We start from the raw sequence: 19,811 nt of genomic DNA on the forward strand, positions 1-19,811 counted from the left end.
TTAGAGTCTAACTGAAGGGTTGTTGGAACAATTACTGTCCTGCTAGGCGACACGTGACAACTATCTTCAACGGTTGAATTTAATGTCGATGTTGAGTTCATGATCTTGGCCGAGTCCTCTTTTAAGTTACTCTGGACCTTTTCGTCGCTAGTAAGGTCAGAATTTTGCTGCCCCACGAATAGTGCGGAGGTCGCTGGTATGTTTGTTTCTTTGGTAGGTAAGGAGTCTACTTTGGTGTCGATGAGCTCTTTAGAGACAGGTAACTTTGGTTTGGGAAGCGTGTCGGGCGGTGTTCTTCGCGGAGGTACTTTGGGACTTTGGTATACGATTGGGCGACACGTAGTGGGATAGGAACGAAGTGTGCTAGAGTTAGTAATCTCTATGTGAGCCTGCGATTGTGATTTGTTAGTCGACAGTTCCCCAGAAGTTTCAGCAGTACCCTAGAGAACCAAAGAGTTATTGGATAGATAGCATAATTTGATGTCCCGTGACCGAAGTGTAACAACACCGTTAGGATCAAAATTTGGCGATCTATTAAACCACGTACTCAAGGAGTAATCGTAACATACTAATTCATATGAATAAAAATATTCTATAAATTATAGATAGGACAGACATAACGACTGATCTCCATAAATAAAAACATCCCGTTACTCAAATTACCGAATCACTTTAGCTAAACATTATTCATAGACGGCACAGACCACATTAGATCAACTTCTCACAATCTTCAAGCAACGATATATGTATACCCCACTCGATAATTTTACTTTTACACGAGCCAGATGAACAATCTACGACGACGATTAAAAACTGGACTTATTCGACAGAAGAACAACCATGCAATCCCATTGTCACGACTTACCTTCTTTGTTACTACTGCATCCTGCTGGTTGGCAGAAACCGTCGAGATCTCAGGCACGGCAGTGCTGTGTTCAGCGACAGTTACATTCACCGTTTCGACGTCATGAGGTTCTTCGGGTTTCTCTTCGATCGCTTCGTGTCTCTCGATGATCGTGCTAGCGTGCACGATGTCTTCGTCCACCGGTTCGTCGGCCTGGCTGACGGAGCAGCTGACATCGGCCGTGTGGATCCCGGAATCCTCACGATCCGTGTCGTTCAGTAGTTCAGCGGACGAGGATGACGCTGGGTAACGTCGTCCATAGTCGAGCTCTTCCAGGCTTTGTACACGCTCGAAAGTATCAGGACCGCTCGATGCGTCGGCGTCTAGAGAATCCAGGCTTCTATGGAAAGCAGCTCTCGGCACGCGATACTCTGAATCAGGTGACGAGCTTCTTTCGCTTGGCGTAGAGGTGTCGATTCTGTTCTCTTGATCCCGGAAGCACAACGCGTGCTTCCCAACGAACGATCTTTTATCGGCTGATTCTTTGCTCCTGGCCTGGTCTAAAGCGGTCAAGCGGTCTTTTATCGACCTGGCGGATAGTTCGCCATTGTGTCTGGATTCATGAGCGGTTCCAGGTGCTGATGACTCGTCGCTGCTACTGTATTTCTCCAGGGTAAACAATCTATCTCTGAGCGGTCTGACTGTCTCTAATTCTTCGGTGCTCAGCTTACGATGAACGGAGTTCTTGTTCTCCCTCTCTGTGGTCTGTTTCTCCAGATGGGATAATCTTTCACGGATCGAGCTCATATCACCGGACAATCTGTTCAGCATTTTTCCGGTCTTGTCGCTACCCTCCGGCTCCTGCTTCTGCTTCTCCAAGTTCGAGAGCCGTTCCTTGATCGATTTCGTGCTGGTGAAATCGCCGGAGAGCCTGTTGTTCGCTTTACTCTCGTTGCTCTTCAACGACGCTTTCTCGAAGATCTCCCGCCTCTTCAGTATGTCCACTTTGACGACCGGTATGGTGGATTTGTTCTCGTCGTTCAGACTGGTCTTCGAACCGTTCGTAGAAGATTTCGCGCTCTCGAGCTTCGCGTCCAGGCTGGCCAACGATCTTCTTGGTATGTTCTGCGACACCCTCGACACGTAACTACGGATCGCACCCTCGTACGTGTACTCTTCCGGTTCCGGCGAGCTGGTCGTCGCTGTTGTTGCCGAGTCATACTCCTGGTTGTTGTGATTGTGACTGATGTGGAAACCGTTCCCAAATGGTTTCTTCGTCGTCGTAATCGTTGCGGACACGCTGGTCGCTGACGTTGTCGTCATGTCATTACCAATGACGCTTTCGTTTGGCACATTGTCCAGGTCCGAGTGATTCTTCTCTATTTCACTGTCTCTATCGCTCTGAAAAGAGATTCATGAACTCTTTTTTTTTCATGGTCGAATGATCAACTTGTATTGTAATATCAACTTGCATTTAACGTGGAAATAGTAATGTATTTGATGTATGTCCGTCGATTGATAAAATGTAGGGCAATTTCCATTTCGATCTAAGTAGTTGCAATGTTTTTAGAAAGTAACGGTGAGGGGAATCGAGTATAAAGTACGAATCACTAAGAAGACAGGTGCTACTTATAGGTGTTACTATCTTACCAGAACACTGTGTGTGTCATCGTGAGTGTCCCCGCTAACTGAGCTCTTTCCACTGCTGGTGCCTATGCCAAGGTCACTTAGGTCATTGGCATCGTCCTCGTGGTACATGGCCAAGCTGATGCTTAGCTTGCGACCCCTATTGCCCCTCTCTTCCATCATTTCCGAGAAAGTCTTGTTTCGACGACGCTGCCGATCGTGTTCCTCCAGCTCAAGTTTCTTCACCTCCACCACCCGCTCGATAATGTGTTCCTGACGCTTCCTTCGACTGCTCTTCCAGTTGTCCAAATTCTATGAACAGATTATGAATAACGATTCAGTGTATTTACGTATATGTGCAGGGTTTATATAGACTTTCTGATTAAATAATTCTTAAGTAATTTCATTTTATTCTTTACTTACACATAGCGAAATATTTTTAAAGATTCTTCTGAACAACCGCTAATATAATATAACGTATAGTTATTAAAGAATTATGCTTCTAAATTAAATACTAGAATTTTTAAGCTGATAAACAGAAAAACAATAAATTGTTATACTACAATCAACTGACGTGTTAACTATTCTTTGAAAGTCTACGGGATAGTTGTATTATTATTCGAAATGATTCGTTTCTTTTGCACCTAATTAATTAAAAAACGTATTTACGTATATTTAATGGAAATAATATTTAAGAATACCAAAATGAAGATTTAGTGTAGTAAATGGATATCTTATCTTACCGACTGCCAATCTTCGGGATCATCGCGGACCTCTTGTTTTATTTTCTTCACTTCTTGGACTTTCTGCAGCTGTTCCTGTGCTGTACGATACAGGGAACATGGTCCAACTTTGACGAATTGAAGAGGATTTGTTGCTTGCTTTGGAGGTGTTTTCAGGGTGGTCTTTAATTTTGGCGGCTCGTGTGTGATCTGTAAATTGTAAACAAACCATGCTTAGTTCACGTAAAATTGTTCGTATTAACCAACAAATTAATATTTAAAACTACAGCTGAAAACAAATCATACATAAAATTTCCTCTACTGCTATCTTTTAATATCCACTAAATCTTTTATACTTCAAATATTTAACAAATGCCAAATAAATTATCACACGAATTATTTGAGTGCAGATTTCTGAAAGAGGGGACACTTTTGATGACAACACTGTCTGCATTTCCCTTTCAAGTAGCAGTGAAGCCTACTCGATCTGCACTTAGGATCAGCTTGCAGCGGAAGTGCAGATCGAGGGTGCAGCTCTAACAGACTATAACGATGTGCCATCGTTCCGATGATCACTTCAGGAAGAATAGGCCAGAATGAGTCATCGATCGAAGAAAGGGGAGAAACTGTCACCGTGCAATTAGGAACAAATGGGAATATCTCACAACTACAACACGGGTCTGATTAATATTCCTGCATCCCAAACTACAAGGTAATAATATTCTCAGCAATGTTTTTATTCTATTATCCTTTAGAAACTAATAATAATTTTAATGATGTTTAAATTTCTTATTCATACCGTGTCGAGCAAGATCGTGTAAAAAGTTCAATTTATCACATGAAAAGGGGATGATGTAAAAATAGAACATGTAAGAACACATAATCGGTTTCTGCTTTAACGCCCATAGCTAACCAAAGCTTCTATTACGGCATCGTCCGTGAACCGGAAGCGGAATCACGCTTCTACGGTAGCTAGCCTTTACAAAGCGATAATCGTCGCGAATCGCTGCGCGGTAGTTAACGACGATTGTCAAGTCCGACCTCGGAAAATCGTGTTTCCTTGTCCCTATCACCCTTTTATGCGTTACGAATCTGTTAGCAGCGTTACTGATCGTGTCCTTTCAATTCCTCGTCTTCGAGACACGCATCTGCATGTTTTTAAACGTTTAAACAGTCGTATGTAATATGTCTTTCAATTTAAAAATATAAAGGAATTTACAATTTTTACATTTAAAGTAGAACAACAAGAAACAGGCAGATAAAACTGTAAGTGTAACTTTGATGGAAATACACTAATATAAATCTACTTCATTTATACTCTACTATACGAAAGTCCGATATTTTTCATGTATATTATAACAGAAAGATCAATTATTTATTATTAGTCACAATTTCTGACATGAATATCTAGAAGTTGAAACAGGACAGAATTTGGAGTCCTGTACTAGAGTTTTTACTACCTTACTAATAATACATAAATAGTACTAAACTTTATTAAAATCTTTATTTTATTACATTCCCCAAATTATGGGATGCTATAAATGTATAAACATCCGCAGTCTATTTATTATCAAGGTTGGAATGGACAGATGCTGATCGACTTGTCTAGCATTTCTTGTACACTACTCCATGGACAAGGTCAATAAATGAGCTGCCGCTTGATAAAACACACAAGTATCATAGTTCCACTGTATGACACATCTGTTTATAAGTGTATTAGGACACTTATCAAATGTGAAAGAAACTTGAAGGACAATCCCAAAATTATTCATATTATTTAATACATAATATCAAAGCTCAATAGTTATTAAATCCACTAACATAAAGTCATAGAAATGATACAGAATAAGGGATATTAAAATGTTCGGATCCTAATGATTATTTCATTTTAGTTTCTTGTGCGGACGCCAGTTGTCGACGAGTTTGCGAACGATGAACCCCGTTAGAGGAGAATTGCTAAAGTCATAGAAATGATACAGAATACTCAATCAGTATGAAACGTTACGTTTTTCCTGGTCAAAAAAGTGTCCTAAGAGGTAAAGTGCGTTGCTTAGAGGAAGGCCTCCGAAGGGTATACGAGTCTGATTGGTGATTGGGCACACACATCGTTTCTATTGGCCAGCGCAATGACATCGACCAGTCAGAGCACACAGCACCGCACGGTGCACCCCTTGCATTGCCCCTGTGCCGTTTCGGAGGACTTCTTTTGAGCAACTTAAACGCACTTTAAATACTTACAAACGTTAGTGGACATATCTGAATTCTTTGTCATTTAGGATTATTAATTTTTTCATTTAAGTTTATAAATCGTTATTTCGTAAACATTTATAAATCCCAACTGGACAAACGATGGGTATTTTTAATGTTCATAAGTAAAACATCGAAGTCGCACTTTATTGCTAGGGTTCTGGTAGTACAAAGGGTTAATGTTCCGCGTGAAAGGTGCCTGTTAGGCGTTAATAACGCAGAACCACGAGAAAAAGAGAATGTTTCATCTACTGACGACACATATATGCCAAAAGGATATACCCACCATCCTCTCATTTCGCCGCTCCGTGGCGGCGGTCTGCGAGGCGGGCATCCTATGTTCCTTCCCTCCTTCTCTCTCGTCTTCGGGGAGCTCCTCCTCTTCAGTGTAGCACGACTCCTCGCACGGTCGGGCCCATCCTACGCCTCGTCCCTGGAACCGAGCAACAGGAAACCTTATTAACTGACGAACTAACGGGAAATGAACTTCTGTCGGTAGCGGTGTCGGAGATCGCAGAAACGCGTCGACACGATTTCATGGATCGTATCTGGTTTCGTGCGAACCAGAGGGGAGTCATTTCTTGTCCCCAGAATTAGTTACAAAATGTACTATTCTTTGTTGGATAATGTATTCCTGTATAATACATACTGTGTTATTATCATATTTCAAACATATTTTTTTACATTTCGGGGGCAAAAATATTTTTTTACGAAAAAGTTCTGGAATACTTATCACAATCTCTACTACATTATACAATCGTTTGTTAGGTCAGGTTTGTAGAACTTTTTTCAATAAAAATAAAAATTTGGAGGAAGGACAAAATAAACTTTCTCTTGGAGCATCGTCACTCTCATTGCCTACGGAGGAGATGATCCATGTTATTACGAATTTCTTTGTGAATTATACAATTCTGATAGTGATTGAGTTCGAGACGATTATTCTACAATTTTAAGCAATGTTTACTGAATGTTGATCGTGATAGTGATTATATCTGTAGTGCAGTTACTTGAGGCTTGGATAACAAGAATTGTTGAAAAATGTAATATAAAATGTCGTTTTTAGAAATTCATAAATTCGGTGCTGTGGTCTATCTTTTACAGACTTTTCATGATTCAAACAGTTCAACAAAAAGAATGTACTTATATAGAAAGCTTTACAAATGTTTTCCTACACAAATGACCGTGTAATAGTGTAGTACAATGGATACTTGTTCTAACGATTACTAACATCTGCACAATAAAAATAATAAATAATTGTTTACAAAAGACGCTGAGTTACTGAAAGTTACCCAATGCACAAATTAAAAATTCCCAAGTCTTGAAATGTAATTTATCTAATCAGAATCGCTAAAGGAATTTACGTCGCATGTTCTCAAATATCAGCTACTCAAATATAATGAAAATTAAATTTATATCGATTGGAGCCTAAGTGCACATAATCTTATACATAGACAACATTTTTCACCCCAAAATTCAATCTTATTGTTCTTAGATACCTTTATCATCTAAAGCAAATATATGCTATAATATTTGCATTTAATTTTGAATTAGTACATTAATTATTTCGTAACTTCAAATATTTGTCCAGGTATATTCTTCCTGCCAAACAACAAAACAGAAAAGAATCGAACGAACAAGAGGAAAAAGTTTCTTCAAAGACAGCACGACAAAAGAAGCAATTAAAACTCGAGCGACCGCGAACCGCAGACAAAACTTGAAAAGACGGGAAAATATATATCGGTACTGTGCGAGACAATAGAAACGGAAAGAAGAGAGGAGTGACAATAGAAAATAAACTCGACGGAAAAGTACATATATCGTGCAACAGAACCAGCGAACGCATCGGGGCAGATAATGAGGAAGATCGGGGGAAAGGTTGGAGAATCAGGCAAAAAGATGAAGAAATCCTGCGGGAGTAGTAAGAAACGATCTCAAAATCAAAGAAAATATATCGCGTGGAAACTGTTGAAACACCTCAGGGAAAATAAACAAAAAAAGAAGAAAATTAAATTACCTAAAGTAATCCCCGTACAGTGATGTTTAATGTTTCGATTGAGTCTCGACGATTACGCAAATATAGACGAAGAACGAAACTGGGAAATGGCACTCGTTACAGAACACACGCTCGTGGGACAAAGAAAAGTTGTGGAGGGGGGGAAATATCACGGTATGCTTGGCAACTGAACTGGTTCAGAGTCTTGACAGGCGTAAAATGATATTAAAGGTTCTATCGATCGGGGAAAATCGAGCAAATCGATCACTTTATTCGAGCCGAGAAGAAAGAGGCTCTCCTCAGCTACGATTTACTGATTAATTTACGATGTTCCACGATATATATCGTTGGCAGGTAATCAACGGAGATGACAATAATTACACGAAGATCGTGTGACAGATCGATTAAAGTTAATAGCAAGGCGAATATTGTGTGCGGTATTGTTTTATATGTATTGCATTTCTGCAACGTTTGAACAAATTAAGATTGTGGGTAATAAGCAATCGATATATACATTCCCGTCCGTAAGTCATCGGACACTTGCTACTAAACGTGGAATAAGTAGGAGTTACTTGAATTATGAAACAAACGAATTCTTATTAATTTTGCGTGTTCTAGAAACAAATGTAAGTTACATTCAGGATTGTGAACAATCTTAAAAATCTGTTTATTTCATTCAGAAATATTTATCGAAATGAATCGTGGCACTATAAACAAATAATTCTTCCCTGAATTCACTCTAATCAGTCTGTAATCACTCCTATTAACAGTTCGTTAATTTTTAGGCGCCATTTTATATATCAGTGCCGAAATTATTCGATTCCATGAAATTGGTTCGATTATGTATAGTGTTACAAAATTTGCAACTGACCATTATTTTGTAATTCTTGTCAAGTAATTCTGAAAAATGTTTGGGGTATGTTCAAAATCACAGTCTTACTGAAAAATAGGATGAATCAGTGAAATTGTTTGAAGAGCATGTATTTTTGTTTCAATTTTCATTTTTCTTAAAACAATCAAGTGTCTGGTAATTTATAGACGGGCGTGTACGTATTCTGATCGGAGATCAATAAAGTGATAGCGTCATCCTGAATTTTGTGTTGTTAAAACGTGTGTTCAGTACTGATGTGATCACTTTGTGACCAAAATATCGTATAATTCCATATGTGTAATATACTACAGTAAAAAAACAAAAAAGTAAATTTTAGCGTATCCAAAAATTTTCATATGCAGACTATATTTCTTCCGGTCCCCGTTTCTAGACCCACCCGTATCGTTCGATGAGCAAATATTATTGCAGGGAAGTTGTGTTTGCACAACGCATCCGTTGCGAAAGTTCTATTTCAAGGAGCGCGGTTTTCGCGATCAGCTGAAAGCTTTTCAAGGCTGTTGATCTTGGATCGTCGGCAGAAAAATTGAACTGTGATTTCTCCAGCCCGTGCAAGCTTAAAAATAATAGAAAAAGATAGGTTCCGTTTGTAAACGCAAATTTGTACTGCGAAAACAAATAAAAAATCCTCTGTTTAGAAGAAAAGAATTCTAGTTACTCAGTTTTATAACGTTTATAATATTGTGTAAAATAATACTATACTTGTAAGTAAAATTGTATGTATAGTATAAAATTAGTTTGTAGAATTGTGTTCATTATATAATTTTACAAATCTTGTGGTAGTATAAACTCTCATATGACGAACACTGCACCAACCAAGACGTATACTTTACAGCAATTTCAGATTCTGTACAACAATATTCTTTGCAACGAAAAGTGGTTAGACTGTAAAACAAATTCATGAATATTTTTGTTAGATTTTTAGTATTTAATACATTAAAATTTAATTTTACATGATGGAGTTAATACTTATAAAACTATACCGTAGAAATTTACAGAAGAGGTAAGCCTATGAATAAATGAGATTATAAAAAAGAAAATTCAATATTCTAGATGAAATGAATGAACATACTTTGTTAATCATGTCTGACAAGTAAGAAACTGAGAACGGTAACTTGAGTGATATTAACTGGTAATTACGTGAAGTGATGAAAAGATTATATGCTGACTAGGGAAAGGTGTTCTCTAGACTTTAGATACGACAAGGTATGCCTGCAGGAAAATTGCAAAAATGATTGATCAACGTATGGTAGTCGGGAAATTAAGGAAACCTACGAAGGATAGCATGGATAATGGATAATGGCCGCCAACCTGTGTCTTGCTAATCGTTGAGAACGAGAATATGCAAAATCATGTGTAACCGTTTGCAAACTTATTTATTCACGTAAAGGAGTGGTCAATACGAGGGGCGTATGTCGTGGGAACAAAAAAATCTTACCACACCCTTAATTGTTTCATTTCTTCAAGAATCGTATCGAAGTTTCCACAGTAAATCTTCGACTTTTTTTTGTAGAATCGCGATTTTACTCGCTTCTGAGGTATTCATTTTAATCTTCATTGATTAAATTCTTTCTTTACAAGTTAGTAAACGATGATCCAAGGATTTTTTTAAATAAAATTAATACTCATAATTAATTTGAGTTAGATAGGTAGAATAAAGAGAACATGAATGATAGATAATTTGAATAGAAGTTATCTTTCACTATGAAATAAACTACAAAATTGTATCTAGGATGTTAAATTGGGACCTGTAGATTCGTGTTTTCAATGTGAAAAGCAACTTTGTTTGTACAAAAATGAAATACATATTTGGATATTTATATTAAGAAATAAGTCATCAATTCAGTAGGAAAAATTGTAATTGAAATTAAAGTGAAACAAAATAATAAATGCACAACAAGTTAAATATTTTAAACATAAAAGAAGGCAGATAATTTTCTTAAAATACATGAGAAAAATTCAGTAAATTATTCCTTCGATTTTTTTTATGTATGTATGCCTCACGATTTTGTTCAGTTTAGGCGCCCAATCAAAGGAATATTCTGAACAATTGTAAAGTCTAAAGGATCGAGGGGATCCGTGAATAAACGGCGAGCGTTCGTAGAAAATATTACCGCCTCTATTCACAAACTAATTTGCGATTACGTTTCCTCTATTTGTTCGATTCCAAAGAGTTTACATCCCCTCCACCCGAGATTTACGACTGCATTACACGAACGAACGTGCAAGTCCATCGTCGGACGATTTGTTCTTCACGATTCAATGCATCCAATTCGTTGAATGCATCGATGGTTCCGCCGCCCGTAAAAATTTCCCCGGTATCGCATGACTACCGTACCATAAAACTCAATGTTAAACATAACATAAAATAAATCCCTTTGTGCGCAACGACGAAAACAAGGCGGCTGTAAACGATGACAATGACCGTGCGTACGATCGTTTTTGGTAATTTAACTGCATGGAAAAACTGTATAAGGAAACTACATCTCGAAAGTCGATTAATCTCGTTCATGAGCATTTATACAGCTAAAATTTATTTGTATACCTTATATGATGGTGTGCAAATTTGAAAACCATAATGTAAAAACTTCTAGAACAGGCAAAAACCAATAAATAAATGAGATTATTAGAAATCAAATTCTACATATATATTGGACGACATTAATGGTCACATTATGTTAATACTGTTCGACAAGTAAGAAACTGCGAAAGGTAACTCGAATGATATTAACAGTTAATTATGTGAAGTGACGTGAGGATTATATGTTCATTACGGAAAGGTATTCTGTAGACTTTCCATAAGACAAGATACGTCCGTAATCGTCGACCTAAGACAGTCGTCGTAAGCTGAAGTGTCCGAGCAAAACCCTCGAAAACGTGGGTCAAAACAGACCTATCACGAGTGTGCGGGGATTAACGAAGTGGAACGAGGGTTCCACGTGGATTAAAAAGCGATTGGGGTCCATTTACCAAGGATCGAAATGATCACATAAAAAAAGAATGAAGCTAATGGGTTATTTTCCATGACGTCAAGAGAGATTTTCTCAAGATGAATGAAGGAGAAACTCGGTTCGCAGCACTAACAACATTTAAAGGAGCAGGCAATGGAAGCCGAGGGATCGACGACGGCTCTAACCATGATGCCGACACGCTCTGTATCCCTCGTCTGATGGTATTGGATTTCGAAGAGAACGATCGAACTGGCCTGCAAGAATGTCGGCGGAAATCAGGATATCGATACGGGCACGCAACAATCGATACCGATCGTGCGTTCATGTGCGACCGCCGATATCGTCGTAAATCTGTACCCCATTCAGAGATTTTATCGATCCCAAGTATCCTCCCCTGCTCGTCCCCGTCTAATCGGCAAGCTTTATCTCGCGTCCACGCTCGTTCCATGGTGTTAATTGGCTCCGGTCAATTTTTCGCATGGTAGCATCCCGAAATTTATATTTCCTGTTGCACGGTTGCTTCGATTTCCTTCGATCATTCGTTGGACTTTCTACTACTTAATCCGACTGTGATCGTTTAACGCTGGATCGTCGACGATTGAAACCCTCGACGTGTGAAAGGAGGCCTGAAAAGTGTTCTGAGCACGTTCCATGAAATATCGTTCGGAAAGTAAGTGCTCAATGGTTTTTTGACATGTGATTTTCGTAATGAAACTTACGTTACTTTTTTTGATGCTCTGCTGAGAATTAATAATAGGACAGCCCGTATAATGTACGAGGGGTGTTTCCAAGGTTCTGGAAATTATGTTATAAATTTTCTATTTTATTAATATTCGTCTGTATTACATTGTAATTTTTGAATACAACTTCCGATTAACTGTATGCATTGTCCCAGCGCGAAACTAGTTTTTTTAAGCCAGCTGAAAATAATTTTTGAGAGTCTTTGTTAAGTCATTTAAATCCTGAAACCGTCCACCAACGAGTAAGCATCATTGTAATCATAAATAGACTTGGACATAAAATTGAAGATTTCTAGGAAGTCGACTTCGTGTCGCTAATTTGCCTAAATTATAAGTCATACCAATAATTCGTCCATATTTTAAGATTTCACCACTAATTTCATGTGAGTCATCTTGTAAATATGATGTTTGAACACAAAACGCAATGATTTCAATAACATCATTCTCATCTTCATTTACTGTGCCACAATTTAAAAGGTAGCCACGATGAATCATATTTTCACCGCCAATAAAATTTTTACTTTCGGGTGTTGCACACGCGAACTAACAAATTTCGTTTATGTAAATTCGCATGGTTCTTTCAATTCATGTCACAGATATCTGATTCGAACAATTTTAAAGCTGTTAAAAGCTGCTGCGTATTTGCGACAGTTGAACTATAAACAACTATAAATTTGAAGGACCCATTGTTAGTAGCTTTCCATCTTACCACCAGAGGCCCAAAATTTAAGCCACGCCTGCACCGACTTTCCCAATACATTTCGCTGATCCAGCCACGCGAAATCAATCGAAAGAAGCTAGACGAGCGAACGTTGCATAATTTTCGCAGAATCGATCGAAGGACGGAATTCCGATTCGGCGGGCATCGATACGAACGGCACGCATCGTGATCGGCGAGTTCCCGGGTTCGTGAAAGCCAGGCACGTTTGTTTCTTCTGGCAGTACTGATTTGCATGTCAAAGAGGGTAAGGCCATGCAGGCTCAGCATATTGACACAAGAGGCCACAAGGAGGTCCGAGGCTGGTTTTACTTGCCACGAAGAGGATTCCTGAGGGGTGACTACTCTCTTGCACCGGGAACACGTTTCTTCCGCGAGCGTTCGAGCCGGGAATGTCAGGTACCAGCGTGCTCGTAAACGAGTCACAGAAAAGCGCGCTCGTCTAACTGTCGCCGTTCTTGCAACATTTTCGCGTGTATACCCGCCGACTGATCGGACCCGGGGATCGGGTCACAGCAACTGTATATCTATCTAGGGGCCTATAAAAGTGACGTCAGATTGCCACTTCGTTGTTTCACGTTCAATTAAATGCTTGGCGACGACTGCTACCGAGACATTAAGCAATTTCAGTAAATAAACATTACACTGAATCTATCGAAAAGTTTTGTTGTTTTTTGTAACTTTTATGTTGTAGGAAAAGGTGGCCGAAGTTAGACCGCTACTGCAATTTGTCATGTGTAACAGTTTGCGCCGTATGGTAGACAATAGGTGTTACACTAAGTTTGTTAATACAATCACCAGTATCATAGAGTTCAATTTGATTACACATGACAAGTTACAGTAGGGGTTCAACCTAAGCGATGTTTCAGGTTCAGCAACTTTCCTCTAATATTTTCAGCATTTTCTTTAGACCTTGTCCAGCTGATATTGGCTCACTTTCGACCCATATTTACATTTGGAGCGTATCAAACAAAAGACATGTGCGTTCGTTTAAAAGCATGTGAGCATTTAGTGAATTTTTAAAATGTGAACAAAATCATGAAGATGAATATCATCGGATAAATCATTTTGTACGCGGTGTAGATAAATAAAATATATTTTCAACCAAAGTAAGCACCATTCGAATCGATAATTTTTTGCCATATTTGTGGTAATTTTTCCAAATCTCTACGGTAGAATTTAGATGACTTTAAAGCAAAATACGTGAAAAGCTGCGTGTGACATCCTTCACTCTAGACGAGGGTTTTCCAAATGTTGTAGCGATTGGAACAAGTGGTGGAATTAAGCATTCCCAGCACAACTCTTCAATTTTTCTCAGTGTTCTGTACGAAATGTGTAAATAAGCATTGCCCTGTTGCAAGATAATCCCTTGCGGTAGGAGCTGACGTAACAGTCAGTTCAGACAATACGTTTTCTTTGACCGATTCGATAATTTTGCCGAATCCATAATATAGCTGAAAGCAGCATTCACACGTGAAAACAAAGGAAGTAAGCATACACGCGATTCTCAACAAAGATACGGAATCGTATTAACCCTGTATTATCATCGATTCGACAAAATTATCGAATCGGTCAAGAAACCGTATCATCTGAACTGGCTATAACGAATTTTTCTTAATTTTCCCTGAATTCAAGCTAAGACGAATAACGTTCCATGTTTATCCTACAACTATCCTTGAATTTTAATAGAATATCCGTTTGGACGAAATGCGAAGGTCGCGAATTTATAGCTGCTAACCGAACACATTTCCAAAGTCAACACGGTAAAATTTCACGTCCAAGTCAGAATGCATCGTTTACAAGGCTCCATGCGCTTTTCTCGCAATCGCGTCCCAGAGCAGATAGCAGGATCGCGTGCATTGAACCGTAATTTAAAGCGTCGCGCGATGCTATGCCTTGGTATACACTCGGGGGTCGGTATAACTCGCGGCTAAGTCGACGTGGTAGCTTTCATGTTTAGGCGTGAGTTAAGATTTCTGACCCCTCCCCCATTTTATCATCTTAACACCCCGGCGCCTGCTAGCCCGCGGCGATCGCGCGCCGCCATTAATTTCGAGACGTTAACGCAAATCTACGTAATCTCCTTAGCGGCGCGCAGAGGGTTGCTGGGGAACGGCATTTAACACGTCGCTCGGGATCTCCAACGAATCCGTTGAAAATTGTGTGTACAGCCTGTAGTAGCCCCTTAATTCTCCAAATTTTTCCGTGATCCCCGACGATCTCGATCGTGATATCGAATCTGTTTGCTTTCAGTGATGAGTAGACTGCAGATTTTATGAAAAACATTCATTGGATTCAATGAGTTTTTTACTTTATTTTCAACCTAATAAGACACTCGAGAGGAAAACTAAATTCTTACATTTACTCCTGGCTTTAGAGATTACTTTAGAAAATTTCACTTTGCGTAAATATCCGCAGTATAGTGATGAAGGAAAGAGGAGCTATCTTTGAGGAATCCCGATGACTATTTGGACGATTTTATTTTATGAGGCTTGGATCGCCAGTTTTCGCCCCTGGTGTGTGTTCCCGTTTGATTGCGTTTCCACGCGGAACGAAACGAAATCGGGCGGCTGCGCCGATTTCGACAAACCATTCATGCATAGATGATATTGGTTAATGGACACGAAAGGTAATGCTGAACGATGGAGGGTAATCAGGTTAGTCGTTCGAATTCCACGTAGTACGCGGTTGTTATTAATATGCGAATAAGGTTTCTCTGGATATCGGGGTCGTGGTGGCTTTTTTTTCAGATCTAACGAGCTGGTCGGGGATCAAGATGGTCTTTTTGAAATCGAACGAGTTTACGGGGAGACCGCTGGGAGGCAAGTTTCTTCAACGTTCCATGTGAAATGTAAGTATTTTTCATCGAAATATTAAGTAATGAAGTTTACGTAATTGCAACAAATTGAAAAATCTGTACCTAGTCGACTGTGGATTTTATTATGTATCTGTAGAATATGCAAGTATGCAAAACATTGTAAAGAAAATTTAATTGAGGATGTAGTAAAGATTTGATTCTAATTTTAATATTCGCAATCTAGTTATCAGTACAATGTATTTCTGAGAATTATATATTACGTACGTTTTACTTTTAAAAAACAATAAATCAATCGATTGCTGCTAACTAGTTCGATATTTTTGGGAATTTAAAATTCGTACATTCCCTTTAAAAAAATTTTTATGAATCGATCGATTCTAACTACATAGTTCAATATTCCAAATCGTTTCATGTATCATTGAATGAATACATATTTTTGTGAATCAACTTTCTGAACGTATTTGAATGGAATATGCGTTAACTCTGAGATGTGTTAATTTATTTGAGATGCCACTCTCGATAAAAGGAATCTCCTATGTTCCTTAACAATCTGGAAAACATCTTCTGGAGCAATTAACGCAATTAAATTTCTAACTGTTAGCTCACGGGAAACATTACACGCTTGTTAATGAGTAAATAACGAAGTTATTATTTCTGGTGAAATAACGAAGCATGCGTGTCGAGCCGCAGTCATTGAACGCGATACATGAAAGAAACATAGAAACGAAGGGAAAGACGTTACGTGTCGAATCGCAACGGCGGATAATTCTACGATTTTTTGTGCGCCCAGTAACGTTACTCGTGATTATGAATATTCTATCATCGTCATGTTTTTACGAAAGCAGAAGTTTCATTCTACGAACCAACGTTAAAATTGTAATTTTCCTTAGAAGAATGAAATGAACAGTTTACTATTCGATTTTTACATTCAACACGTTGCCAAAAAGCTCACAATATTGATGAAGAAAGAATTGATTTTAGGACCTATATGTTCACTAGACATTTTTTACTGCTCACCGTGAGTACTACGTGAGTACTAAATATCCTGTACAGATTTGAAAAAAAAAAGTTTTGAATTTAAAACGTTTATTCGAACTTGTTTAGTTTACAGCTTTGCTACACTACAAATTTTAAAACACTTTCCATAATCGAAAGAAAGAGATGTTGGATTCTCGAATGAAATAGAAAACAATAGCACCAACGTTCGATGCAATATTCTCCACTGACCACTTACGTTCCATGATACAGTCAGTCCTAACTACTTTTTAATTCGTGAAATTGCGCTAAAGTAACAGTATCCCGCGCGTACGGCGAAGTAACGTAACTCGCTCGTTGTTTTAACGGTAGTCGAGTTATCGTTCCGCCGTCTTTCAATCTCGGGCTTCGGTATCGTTCCGCGTTCCTAATCGCAAGAATCTCGATACTGTGGCTGGCTATCCATTTAATTCCTGTGGGAACCTTTTTACATTATGAATTCATCATCATCCCCCCCCCCCAACCCTGTCGACAGATCAAACGGTCCCGATAAGCGATTATAAATGTGGTTCGAAAATCTCTTTCGCGTTCGCGGAATTCAATCGGACCGGATTGAAACATTACAGCCGTTTCTACAGCAGGAAATTGACATGAGGGGGAAACTTCCGGCGCGGGAGATAATATATAATAAGAAGAAAAGAATAGAAGTAGGCAGAACTGCAATTTGAACCACAACTGAAGCGTGTCACGTTGCGAGACACGGTAAATGCGAGCGATGCTTTTTTCTTGAAAGATTGAAGGGAATTGATAAGAAATATTTTCAATTCTATAATCACTTTGAAGTAACTTTGTATCTGTACAATATTTTGAAAAATCTTTTTAGCTTTGATCGTTGAAGAAAATTATTTAAAGTACTTCCGAAGAGAGTACAGTAGCAATTCTACCTTCAATGTTTCGTCATTTTCTAAAATCTTTTTCAGCTCACGAGAAATAGAAGATAGCCCGAACAGATATCAAAAGAACTGTTGTGATGTGTTTCTTAACGTAATAGTAAAATAATAATTAATTCGGTTTAGAAATTAATTGATGTAGTGTATTTTGGAGTAGTTTTATTTTCTGTTGTATATGTTTACTTGCTCAATGTTTGGAAATGTTTGATGAAAGCAAATAATTTCAACGATATTCATTCGCTGCGGATACCGTTTGGTATCGTTCTTATTGAATTAAACTATATGTGAAGGTAACTGTAAATGTAATTCCAACTGTAACCGTGATTATGTAAAATAATATATGTAGGTACATGACTATATAGGGATTATGTGATATGTAGAATAATTTCTTCCACTCACTCAGAATCAGGATTGTCTTGAAAAGAGGGTCAAACTCTGGTTGTGCGGATACCAGTTGGTTACTCACCTGTAAAATAAAACAATTGCAATTTAGTTTTAAGTACAGGATACACAATAAACATTATTATAGGTGATTAAATGATACAAAAATGGTAAATATTTTTGTAATAGTATTTTCGTAACATGTTCCATTCACCCCTGCAAGATTATTATCTTTATCACAGGGCAACAATAAAATCCGTCAAAGGAATCCATAAAGATGCTTTCTTCAGAATTTATGTTGACTTTTAATTTACTATACATTTTACATTATACTATATTATATATTACATATATCAATACATTATACAATTTACTTTAGCATACATTCACCTCTGGTAGTCCCAGTGTTACTATAAAAACTGTCAACGCCAAACTCCACAGAATACACAATTCCTTATAAAACGAATACTACTATAATCTCCGCAAAATGAATATCACAACATTCTTTTAACGAAACTGACACGCCAAAAGCGACTGCAACACAACAACTGACACGAACACACCCCAGTGCAACGAATGACCACTCCTTACACTTAACGCCAATATAAAAGCGCAAGGTTCTCTACCTGGAATCTGATACCTCAACCAGTAACAATAATTATACACGAGAATTTTTAACTCCATCGAAAAAAACGGTATTTTTAGATCGTTCTCTTCTTTTTGAAAAAAAAAAAAATAATCAACTTCACCAAGATGCACATTGCAGCAAGATCGTACATATACGCCCGTGGAGGCTGTTTCTGATCGCCTCGAAAGCGATGCCCGACGCAACAAAGACTCACACGCGGCTCGCAATTAAGGTTCATCGAACGGGCGACGTAGTGGAGAAGGCGGCGAGGGTGTAATAAAAACGCAGGAATGAAGATAAAGGAATTTCTGGCGATTGGGTCGTGACCCCTATGGGCCCCTACGATGAACCCTCGATATATACGGGCCGCGGGGCTGCCATATTGCACACGTACCGTGCATTAAGATACGCCGCGGAATCGAGAAAGAACGACTTTGGCGCGAGGAAGCGAGAGAGCCCGATCCACCGGAGATTCGTAGACGACGCAGAACGGAGGGACAAGAAAAACGAGCAAGGAGGCTCCATTCGATTTTTCCCTTCTTTTTTCCCTTCTTCTTTTTCTTTTTCATCCATCCACGGAGTGTATCCTAGCATCGCGAGGCGCGCGCAACTTCCCTTACGTCGAGAGTTGATTTAGCGTTTTCAGAACTGGTTCCGGAAAAAGTCTGGTTACTTTTATTAATTGACCGGAGGAGTCTGCATTGTTCGCGAGGCACGGCTGATTTATGATCACGAGCAAATAAACAACGCTGAGATATGGTTTTGGATGACTTGTTTCAGATGTTTCTTGGCAAGGAAAGTTTCACGAACGTGTGTGTACAGCTGGGTTCTAAATGTTTCAGTAATATGAACTACTAACCGTAATGATGAGATTTCAGCAGTTAATCCATTAAGTCCCAAGCAGTGAAATGAGGGGATTTATTTCAAATATAATTATTCACTACTTACAAAAGTATAGAAGAAAGTATATAAATGCTATCAAAAACATTTGTGGATCGGTACTTTTTGTACACAAAAATGTTGCGTTTATGCAAGTTCGAGCAATTTTTATTGAACAACGTAAATAAAGTAATATCATAGAAGCTCACTACATAAGAAAGATTTAGAAGAAAATTGGTTTATCACAGTGCTATAAATACTCCAATTTCTTCAAATTTCAAAACATCGTAGGATCTAAGTGGAAGAAGAAATAACGACGAAAAAAATAATTACACGAATCTTTCAAATCTGCTTTCATAATTATAAATTACAATAATGTATATTCCGAGAAGAAAAAAAATTGCCTGTGAAATGTTGGTTAACGTAATGTTGGGTTCTAATGGGTTAATA

At 38.4% G+C, this 19,811-nt stretch overlaps 1 protein-coding gene across 4 annotated transcripts in view; it reads right to left on the reverse strand.

Annotated features, from left to right (window-relative positions):
* LOC107186701 (calponin homology domain-containing protein DDB_G0272472) overlaps positions 1–19,811 on the reverse strand; it is a 202,379-nt gene that overhangs the window by 24,047 nt on the left and 158,521 nt on the right. For 3 of the 4 annotated variants that reach the window (XM_015574635.1, XM_015574632.1, XM_015574634.1), the window contains exons 2-5: positions 5,726–5,872; positions 3,214–3,402; positions 2,495–2,782; positions 866–2,245 (exon numbers count right to left, since the gene is read on the reverse strand). In XM_015574635.1, coding sequence (XP_015430121.1) covers positions 866–2,245; positions 2,495–2,782; positions 3,214–3,402; positions 5,726–5,773 — 1,905 coding nt within the window. In that variant the 5' untranslated portion in view covers positions 5,774–5,872. Of the gene's footprint in view, positions 1–865; positions 2,246–2,494; positions 2,783–3,213; positions 3,403–5,725; positions 5,873–17,872; positions 17,911–19,811 lie in introns of those variants that run through there. The other variant, XM_015574633.1, reaches the window with a different exon arrangement.

Source organism: Dufourea novaeangliae, unplaced genomic scaffold, assembly GCF_001272555.1.
Source record: "Dufourea novaeangliae isolate 0120121106 unplaced genomic scaffold, ASM127255v1 scaffold84, whole genome shotgun sequence".
Lineage (NCBI taxonomy): Eukaryota > Metazoa > Arthropoda > Insecta > Hymenoptera > Halictidae > Dufourea > Dufourea novaeangliae.